This window comes from Trichoderma breve, chromosome 2 (assembly GCF_028502605.1).
Source record: "Trichoderma breve strain T069 chromosome 2, whole genome shotgun sequence".
NCBI lineage: Eukaryota > Fungi > Ascomycota > Sordariomycetes > Hypocreales > Hypocreaceae > Trichoderma > Trichoderma breve.
In genome coordinates, this window is record NC_079233.1 from 401,119 (window position 1) to 411,521 (window position 10,403).

Below are 10,403 nucleotides of genomic sequence, written 5' to 3' on the forward strand. Positions count from 1 at the left end.
CGTAGCATGTTTCATTGCTGAAAGGCTGTCTGTGCCAGGGCTGAGCCGTAGTACGAGTACAGCACATGTAGCTTGTCTGTGTCCCCTTGCCAATCCTGTCAGCCCTTCTCCGGCCTATTATTACGGCTGAGCCAGCTCAACAGCTCGCTGTGCCGCACGCCCAAAGTCCGATTCAACATGGAGCCCAAGCCTAGCATCCGCGAGCTGTCATAACGCGCTACGAGTTAGTCATTTGTCATAAAAGTGCGGTGAAACAAGGGGGTTATAGCATATCCGCCGGGACCAATCTGCTGGTTCTTGTACTCACCAGCTTCAATCCTTCCGTCGAGTTAGTTCCCTGAAGCCGCACGACAAGTGGGACGGCCAGGGTCATCTCCTGCGCGGCTCCAATGATGGATTCGGCAATCATGTCGCACCTAGTGATTCCTTCACAGTGTCAGTTCCGCTTCTGATAACATGGGGCGTCTCCAAGCACAAGCACACCTCCATAGATGTTTATCAATATCGCTTTTACCCGCTCGTCTCCCATGACGATTCCGAGAGCTTGTATCATCGTCTCCTTGGTTGCCTGACCCCCGGCGTCTAAGAAATTAGCACTAGCCCCGCCGTGAAGCCCAATTGCATCGTTTGTTGCCATCGCGAGGCCTGCTCCGTTGACAATGTTTCCAATGTTGCCTTCCATTTTAATATATACCAGGCCGTGTTGTTCTGCCCTGACCTCATCGTGCACCTCCTGAGTCGTATCGCGCAGGCCGAATATGTCTGGCTGCCGTTTTGCAGCATCATCGTCCACCACCAGCGTGGCATCGAGGCAGGTGAACAGCCCGGTGTTTAGTCTTGCGAGGGAGCTTATTTCCAGCAGTGTGACGTCTTTTTCTCGGAATATCTTGTACAAGTTGGTAAGAATACCACCTATATTTGTCTCTTCCACGCTTTCAACGCCGAGATATTTGGAAATTCGCAATATCAGGTCCTCGGTGATGCCTTCCGAGAAGCCAAAGGTGAATGAACAACCCCCCTCGCGAAGGTCTTGAAGCACCGTTTCATCCTGGCTAGAGTTGTCATCATGTTTAGAAATGATAACTACTGGACAGTAATTCTCCCTGTCAATAGTCATAGCCAAGTGCCACTGCTCTTGGTGGACCAGGCTTTCAGAGACCAGGACTTGGCTCACAGTCAAGGAACGGTACCGGATAGTGTCTGAGACGGCTTGGCGGTTAAGCATACTTGTAGCCAGAGCCAGTCCTTGTTCTGGATTCTCGACCGTCTGGACCCCTCCTCTCAGTCCATCCTCAAAAAGGAGTTTGTCCGGGTGCCCACATAGAACTTGAGCTTGCAAAATGCAGCTTTTACCGAAAGCTTTTACTGCATTCTGAGCTTCAACAGGTGTCCGCACTAATATCCCGCGAGGAACTGGGATTTCGTGCTAACGATTTCTTCTTGTAAGCGTTTAGTAATCGCCTTGGGCATAGCTAACGCACAGCTCTGAGTATGTCCTGGGTCTGATAGCTATGTAAGGTGAGACACCTCAGCTGCTTCATAGGCGAGGATCGAGAATTTCTCGTCTATGTCCAGCGTAATCTTAGCCACCAAATCCACAGTCAAATTCTGCGCAAAAAGGAGAGAAGCTAGTTGAGTTGTGTTACCAGACCTTCGGTAGTCGAGTCAGGACCACCCCCGCCCGGATCATCGTGGCCTGACCGAGGTTCATTGAAGCTCCTGACGAGATTCAGTTAATTTTGATAAAAATCCTAGTCGCCCCTTTGTTCAGCACAATAAAGGGTAATTTTATGAGAAATAGTTGAAGTGAATGCGAATCTTTTGAAAACAAACTGGAACATTTAACGCCATCTCCTGTAGAACAGTTAAAGATGTGTCTCTCGAATAAGCAAGTAGCCGACTTCCGCCTGATCAGATTCCACCTTACCGGACACGGAGTACATTCTACCGAATATTCCGGCCTCATAAAGTATAGGCTCTGTCACCAAGGTCCCCACAAGCCATTCCGTTAGCTAAGCTCTGAGGCTTAGAGACATTGGGTTACAGCGGATTCCCACTTGGAACATGGCCCACTGTCAACGTGACATAATGGTTTAGCGGTATAAAACATGTATAGATTGAAAACACGGTAAACGGAGTACAATGGACTAGATTTCAATATACCGAGAATAGAAGAATTGATACAGCTGTTAGGTGCAATGATTCCATTAAATGTATTCTATTCAACTCATTATTTGAACAGCCTTCAAATTCGAGTAAACTTCTCAAGTGAAGTGAACTGATATCTATGTCTTTTTGATAATCGAGGCTTTCATGATGAGAACTCCGTTCTTTTCTGCTGCCACTTCGAATACTTTGCTGTTAGTAGTTTCCATTATGTCGAGTGTTCGTATCTGATACTCCTCGCCTCCGTAAACTGGTGACATGGCCCTGTATATGATTTCATCAGGGCCTGTGCCCTCTCCGTGGAAATCTCTCCAGTAGTCTAGCAAGTTGATTACATTCAGAGGCCCGTGTACCACGATACCAGGATGACCCTCGGCATTACGAGTCCAATCTTCATTGTAATGAATCTTGTGACCATTGAAGGTCAGTGCAGAGAATCGGAAAAGGCCAACGGGTGACCATGAGAGTTTGCGTATCGGAAAAGCTGTAATCAAGGGGTTAGCCGAGCCAAGCGTCGTATAAACCCAGCCTTGACAAATACATGCTATACTCACCGGTGCTATCATTTACTACATCAAAAATAGATGATGCGGCTAGGATGTTGCCGTCGACACTCCTCAGCGCTACACCCTCTCGAGCGTTAGAATGTAGCACTGGGCGAAATACCCATGACCGTGTATCAACCAATGCCAGTCCTTGTGATCCATACATCTTTTTCTCTACTTCGACAAGTACCATCTCGCCAGCGGACCTGCTCGTCTTCGCCACCGCACTGATCAGCTTGGTATGCTCTTCCACTTCCTCCCCGACTCTCAGGGGGTTTTCTTTTTCAAACTTCATATGACCACCTGCCCACATTCTCCTTGTAAAAGGGGCGGGTGCATTAAACGTCCGGTCACTCCCGTCAGCACCAAGTTCAGCTTCGAGATCGTCGGGCGTGAAGTAAACAAGGTGGTAAGCAGGGGGTATTGGTGTGCCCGTAGGCACATTAACCCGGCGCGTGTCGTGGCCGTTGAGGACTGGTCGACCAAGCATTATTGCAAGCTTTTGTACTTGATTCGGGTCGATGTATTGGCTGCGTTTGGTCACTTTGTGCGCGAAGTGCTCTGTTAAATGAGACGCTGCTTCGGCAGCTGTTTTGATATGCGGAGCTGGGGTCGTTGATACATGACGAATTGTCTGAGAAAACAGCTGCTTTACGGGCCTCATCCCGTTCTGTAGTCCCCTCATGGCGTCTGTGCTTCGTAGATATCCGGATGATGCGGCAAGTTCACTCTTGAATTGTGAGACACAACTATCATAAACAATACCACTCTTAGGGTGAGCGGTTGATTTTGCTTCAAGTGTTGAGTCTCTCTATTGTTTCATGCCCGAGATATTCGCACATGATATTCGATTGAGATTAATTGACACTATCGGCTACTTAGTTTTCTCGAGATGCCGACTTTAGTTGATTTTTACCCCAATTTCAGCCATTTTGTAATAAGCTTACAGCGGCCGACTATCCCACTAACCAACACCAGCTGCTAGCTGCTTAAAGCCCTATTCAATTTTGGCTAATTGCATTTATTTTGTCGTGCGTAAACTACCTGTAAGTTGAAGATTGCTTGCGCTAAATTGCCTAAAATTGTGTAAGCGTTCTTGGTATACTCCGTTCAAACAAAATTAACAGCGAATCTGTTGAATAATCACGAGTACCTATATCGAAACTTCATCATCCTTGGGTGACACTGATGTTACTCTTCTCACTCCACACTTATAGTAGTATTGCAGAACCGTCGGTCATGTAAAAGGAGGTTGAAACATTGCACAGACCCTCATACCTACTCTATATGGCATTATATTCGCTCGGCTTCAAAGCCGCCGCTCCAAGGCTCTCAGTAACGCCGTCAGCTGGTATGTGCTATCGTTGAATGTCGAATTAGGGGACGGGATTCCCGCATGCGCATGCGACGAGGGCGGGGATAACGCGGTGAGTGCGCAGCAAGACTCTGATAACTGTACGGAGCTCATGTGGTAACAATGGCATCATGGGCTAGCGACATCTCTGTGCCAGATCGCATGAAGATACATTTTGGGAAAAACTTACGCAGCCCCAGCAAGCGAGTCCTGGTGCAGGCAGATCTAAATTAGCCCTGGGAGTTTGGACCAGTCACCGCTAGATCTAGAACCTTGACATGCGCAAGTAAGCAACAGTAGCTCGGCCAACGACTTGACACACGCGTTAGCTCCCGAAATGCTGGCTGCGGCACAAGGCCTGTCTGTTGTGGGGATTTAAGTGCCTATTCACGGAGTACGGAGTAAGAAACACCACGGCTACGGTACTGCTATAATAAGTTCCAGTGCCTGACATCATCGTCTGCCAGTGTCAAATCTTATTATGCTAGTATTAAAAATACAGGGGCTTCCCACGAGAGAAGGCGTTGTACGAGTAATTAAGGGGGTAGCGGGCGCTGGAGATAATCCAAGCCGCTGGTACTGCTCTTCGGTAGTGTCTGTCAAACGGACATAATTTCCATATCGTACTCTTTTGGAACGAGGGCTGACAATGAAGCTGTACAGCTCTACAGCTATTCGACAAAAGCGGTTCAGACGATAGGACACGGGAGCCACCTTGTCGGTAAGTACAAGTAGTTGCGGGCGGCGTATCGCAGATGCAGCAGATGCTACATGTAACCATGCAAACACGGGTGGCATTAGCCCTGTATTTATAGAACATTGGGTACACATGCATAAAACGCCGTTGTTAGTGAGTCTGGCCACACCCACTTGCAGCGACTTTATTACGAAAGCACATGTAACATCAAAGCAGCAACAACAATGCGATGGTGTTTGAGGCAGGGATATAATCCTCCGACCCCAAGGCTTGATAGACGGAGTTTCCCCGCCCGTAACGAGAGACACAAGACCAATTCCAGTCGCGCGGAGTCACTACATTTGGAGATTTCCATCACTGGCCATTTGAGTACAGTACACCCACAATAGGCAATTAGTCGTGTGCCTTGAGAAGCACTTTGCTCGTGAAACCATCAAATTCAGAGATGTAACGAACAATAGACTCAAGTATTATTACCACTGCAGCTCTGGATAACACTGCGAGTAAAGTAAGAAACAAGTGATATCATTACTCACTTTCAATAATAGCGTGGCGCACCGCTCCGCATTCACTCATGAGCCAATCTGCGATGTCGGACCGGTGACGGATGTGGCTCTGTAGATCAACTCGGCATTTATTTTGAAGCTTTTTGAGGTTTAAATATATATGAAGTGACAGTCTTGTTTTTGGTAAACAATATTTCGTCAATTACTAACTGCTACTACGCACACTGCCTACTGTACTGTAGCATGGCAAAATGGCCTACCCTACTAGCCAAGAAGAACATGAAATGAGTCGTGTCCTTGAAAGTACGAATCATGACCAAGAAGAAGACTTCGAAGACCCAATACAACGGTCGCAAACACTGCCCCCAGCTGACCATGGCCGTGCTGCCTATCTAGCTCTTGCATGTTGCACCATTGCACAAGCTCCAATTTGGGGTATTCCAACCTTTGTCTTACAACCGTGTTGAATACTGATAGGGTGTGACAGGATACTCTATCTCCTTTGGCATCTTTCAAGAATACTATAGCGATCCCGAGCACGGCATAGATGCTTCTGCTGGAGCCATCGCCACTGTAGGGTCTATGCAATTGGGCATCATGTATCTCATGATGCCTGTCATATTCATGATACTGAACAAATATCCGCATCTCCGGCGTTGGTGTGGCCCTGCCGGCCTTTTGATCACAATGACGAGCTTGTCTGCTTCTGCTTTCGTCAACACCATCGTGGGTTTGATCGCCACCCAAGGTGCACTCTATTCAATTGGCTGTGGGCTTCTCTTCAGCCCCATTTCTCTGTACATGGACGAGTGGTTCATTCAACGAAAGGGACTCGCCTACGGAATCATGTGGTCGGGCAAGTCGTCATTTGGTGTCGCTATGCCTTTCGTCTTCAGCAGCTTGCTACGCCGCTTTGGTCTCCGCGCAACCATTCTTTCGTGGGCCGTAGCTTCTGCCATTATGATATTACCGACGCTCTTCTTTCTCAGGCCCCGTATTCCACTGTCTTCTACCACTCGTTCCCGACCTCTATCGTTTGCGTTTCTCCGCCATACTTCGTTTTGGATGATGCAAATTGGAATCATCATTCAAGCTCTCGGCTATCTCATGCCAAGCACGTATCTGGCTAGCTACGCCTCCGCCATTGGTCTTTCTTCTGTAACGGGTCCCATTCTACTTGCATTATTTTCTACGGCATCGGTGCCTGGATCATTGGTTCATGGCTGGTTGGGAGATAAGCTTTCAGCAACTAAAGTAATCCTCCTTTCGTCCTTTGGAAGCGCCCTCCCTGTTTTCCTTCTCTGGGGACTTGGCCATCAACTTAGTACCATGGTTGTTTTCGTCGTCCTTTATGGCTTCTTTGCTGGAGGGTTTAGTTCCACCTGGTCTAGTATGCTGCACGAGATCAAGCGAGATGATGGAGCTGCAGAGTCCTCCCTCATCTTTGGTCTTCTTTTGGGAGGTCGGGGACTCGGATATATCCTTGGTGGGCCAATCAGCGGCTCACTTTTGTCCATCAAGGGGGCTATTGCAGAGGAACCGTTGGGTTATGCTACCAAGTACGGTCCCATGATTCTCTGCACCGGTATTACTGCCGTCATGGGAGCCTGGGCTCCTTTGTGGAAGGGGGCGAGGATCGTGAGTAAAGAGGGACTTACAACTTGCTCTCATTTATTCACTACAGACTAAAGGGTAAGAGGACTATGCAATTTCATCGCAAGCAAACATGCGCAATAGCACCACTGGCTTCATAAGCTGTTAAAAAGGTAAAGGAATTGGTGGTACACATCGTTGGCTAGTGCATTCTTGTGATAAGTTTTCTTCTTCTATTTCGCTGTTTTATCGTCTATCTCGACACACGCCCAGGCATCTGACTCGGGTAGATTCAGGCGGTTGCTACTTATAAGTGCTATCAACTACGGAAGCCCTTTTTAGGGCTTTGCAAAAAAAGACATCGTTCGTTCACTGTACCTCTAATTCCGGGTCTCAGCTCCATCAATAGGGTGGCTTGACTACAGAGCCTTGTTCAACAAGGCAACAACAGATTCCAGAGCAGTTATATTTGTATTGAACGTCATTCACTTTATAGATATCTAATTTTATCCCAAATTTAACTGACTTCGTAGCTGACATTCCTCTGTAAAGGAGCAAGTGCGTAAAGTCCGGTCTGCGTGATGGACAAAAGTTGACGCGTGTCCACTAGCAACTCATTCCGGTTGGTTTGCACACCATGACCGACACGGTTATATCTCCTAGCTATCGATAAAGCAGCCTACCCAACCTTCAGGGAACTTGATAACTTCCTGCAAACTGATAACACTAATGCATTAACATGGGGGAGGGTGGATCTAAGAGCTAGATTTGCTGTTGGTTGAGTTCCCTGAGTTTATTATTCTCCGTACGGCTCCGTGCTGGGGCAAGGGTAGTGTGGGGAAGATACCTCCAATTTGTTCAACCAATGCCGGCAAATGGGAAACAGTAACAGTTGCTGGAACTACAAATACCTTCTTAACAGTGCTAAAAAAGGCATAGAGGAAGGTCGGTGGTCTTTGTCAATTACAGAGGCGACAATGTGAGCAGCTAAACTATTTTCTTGCAGTCGAGGAATATTTGAAGAAAATTACTTTGATACAAGAGGGATTGCTGAGTCTTATCTCAAGAATAAACGTGTGACAAGCTCACCCGTATTTTGGAGAGCACTACCCTATTAATTATTGGCGAATGTGTCAAGTGAGGGTATGTTTATATGATTACCTTCGACTTCCGACTGACATTTAGCCACGCCTCAACGGCAGCTCACCCTAACCAGCTGAAACTCGTTGCACTTGAAGACGATGTGTATGTCGAGTTATTGAGCTTCGTGGTCATCTTTAAGTGGATTAATGCGTGGCAAAAGACAACACACTCTAGCCGGCTAATTGGATCATCTCGTAACTTGATGTTGGTGGGAAGGGCTTAAGTCATCAATTATATGGAAATGAAATGCTAAGTGTTTCTATATGGGTGCTGAGGGTTGAGATGTAAGTACCAATATTCTCAATACTAAATGTTTCTTCTGACTAACTATATAATTTACTCTGATTTATGTCCATGACATTGATGTTCCGCCACAAAACAACCGCGATGAAGCCACCGGCCCATACTGCCATTGCTATAGCCAACAATTTCCCTTGGGTATCTTCGTAAGCATGCTGGATGGCGATGCGTGTCTCAGAACCAATGGGATATGAGAGCTGGGTAGATAGATCTGCATAAATTTTGGCCACATTTGGAAGCTGTTCTATTGGAACAAACTCCATTAGCTTCCTGCGGAAGATATTCTGCCAAACTGTTGATGCAATGGTTAAACCAATTGCTCCTCCAATATTACCAAATAACCCTAACACAGCCAGACAAACAGCCGCGTCATGATTAGGGGCAGCAGCCAGAATTGCAACTTCATCACAAACCATGATGACGCCAGCAGCGACGGAAATGAAAATCTGAGACACAACTATGTATCCAATTCCATTTTCACTATTTCCATAATATGACATTGATATTAAACCCAGAAGACTCAATGGGACCCCTACATAGAGGCACACTGGCTTGAAATGCCCAGTCAGGTGAATTAGGGCGCCAACGGCGATGCTGCACAAGACTGAAAAGACGGTATATAACTGCACCACATAGCTTGCGTTTTCGATACTGAGGTTGTTCACAACTTGGAGATACGAGCTGAAGAAGCTATTCCAACACCAGAAGCTAATGAATAAAGCGGAGGATAGAATGCAAGCGCCCAACACGGTGCGATCAAGAAGAATTGAGTATGACACGAAAGTGATAGTCGCATAATATCTCTCCCACACCACAAACAAGACGATGAAGAGACTTCCGGTAATTGACAATGTAATAGCATATATCGAATTCCAGTCTTGTAGTGCGTAGAGATTGAGTGATACAAGAAGTAGTGCAACACCTGTTGATAAGAGAATAAGGCCAATAGCATCGAATTGTCGAAAATAGTGGAGAAATGTTCGTAGAAGACTACGACCACTATCACTCTCACTCTCACTCCTTTGAGGCATGCTCATTTTCTTGATATTGAGATGACTCAACAAAAGGAAGAAAAGTGGGAGAGTGATAGACGGCACGAGAATCGAAAACAAGCCAAATGCCCAACGCCAGCCTGGACCGTTCATAAATCTTGATGATATGGGGCCAGAAAGCCAAGACGTAATAAGATTCGGTGAGCTGACTATGGCTTGTACCAAACCCCTGTTGCGCATTGAAGAAGTGTCAGCAACAAGTACAGTCAGGCTATAGAGAATGCCATTGTTTCCAATAGTCTGGAAGACTTGAGCAGTGGCATAACCTTGAACGCTGTTGCAAGTACTCATCATAACAAGACCACTTGTAGCGATAATGATGCAGAAAAGAAGTCCGTGAGCCCGGCCAAAAATATCAAGAATTTTGGCGAGAGTGAGGTTGGTAACACCACCAATCACACTGCTTGAGATACCGACAGCAGGAGTAAAAGAATGCTGGGCAAAGGTGGAAGTGACATAAGGTGTCAGAATTCCGGTAGTAGCTGATAGAATTCCTTCGACAAAATAGGTGAGCCAAATAACAACGTAGGCAAGCACCAGAGCACTCGTCTTCCATGGCACAGTTACAGCTTCGAAATCCTCAATAACTGAATCAATATTAGAAGGAATGGAAGGTTCGTCATCATTATTAACGACGAGACCATCGTGATTGTAGTTGGAACCAGTATTGTTAAGGAGATTCACACTTTCGTCATCGAAAAGAACAGTTTGAGGTAGATGGCTGACCGGAGCAGGAGGCGATGACACCATGACTTGTCAAGAAGTGGGAAGTTTCAGCAAGATTATACCAGCCCAGAGATAGTCAAAATATATAGAGAGTATGAATAGAAACTATGATTGACATTCAAAATATTGGCTCAACTTTGATGAGCTGATATCGCAGGACAGCCGCCAAGTCTTCTGCCCCAAGAAATGACCGACCCATTGCAGCAAAATTAGCGCATAACGGCAGTATGGCACTTCTTGACTAGGACTAATAATCCTTGTAGAGCAAGTTTACAAAAGAACTTGCTCATATGACAATTATTATTCATAGCGAGCCCCGAT

General features: G+C 46.5%; 4 protein-coding genes across 4 annotated transcripts; 1 reads left to right on the forward strand and 3 right to left on the reverse strand.

The window, feature by feature from the left end:
- Positions 1 to 120: 120 nt before the first annotated feature.
- Positions 121 to 1,541, reverse strand: T069G_02382 (ATP-grasp domain-containing protein; the record flags this gene model as incomplete). The annotated part of the gene is made up of 4 exons (XM_056169592.1): positions 121 to 204; positions 308 to 426; positions 484 to 1,426; positions 1,482 to 1,541. 4 exons carry the CDS (start codon positions 1,539 to 1,541, stop codon positions 121 to 123), a joined length of 1,206 nt encoding a protein of 401 aa, XP_056030484.1.
- Positions 1,542 to 2,285: 744 nt separating this feature from the next.
- T069G_02383 (uncharacterized protein) lies at positions 2,286 to 3,201 on the reverse strand (the record flags this gene model as incomplete). The annotated part of the gene is made up of 2 exons (XM_056169593.1): positions 2,286 to 2,650; positions 2,721 to 3,201. 2 exons carry the CDS (start codon positions 3,199 to 3,201, stop codon positions 2,286 to 2,288), a joined length of 846 nt encoding a protein of 281 aa, XP_056030485.1.
- A 2,318-nt stretch (positions 3,202 to 5,519) lies between these two features.
- On the forward strand, positions 5,520 to 6,957 carry T069G_02384 (major facilitator superfamily domain-containing protein; the record flags this gene model as incomplete). Its single annotated transcript, XM_056169594.1, has 2 exons — positions 5,520 to 5,703; positions 5,756 to 6,957. The coding sequence occupies 2 exons, from the start codon at positions 5,520 to 5,522 to the stop codon at positions 6,955 to 6,957; spliced, it is 1,386 nt and encodes a 461-aa protein (XP_056030486.1).
- Positions 6,958 to 8,327: 1,370 nt separating this feature from the next.
- Positions 8,328 to 10,106, reverse strand: T069G_02385 (major facilitator superfamily domain-containing protein; the record flags this gene model as incomplete). Its single annotated transcript, XM_056169595.1, has 1 exon — positions 8,328 to 10,106. The coding sequence occupies one exon, from the start codon at positions 10,104 to 10,106 to the stop codon at positions 8,328 to 8,330; it is 1,779 nt and encodes a 592-aa protein (XP_056030487.1).
- Positions 10,107 to 10,403: the final 297 nt, after the last annotated feature.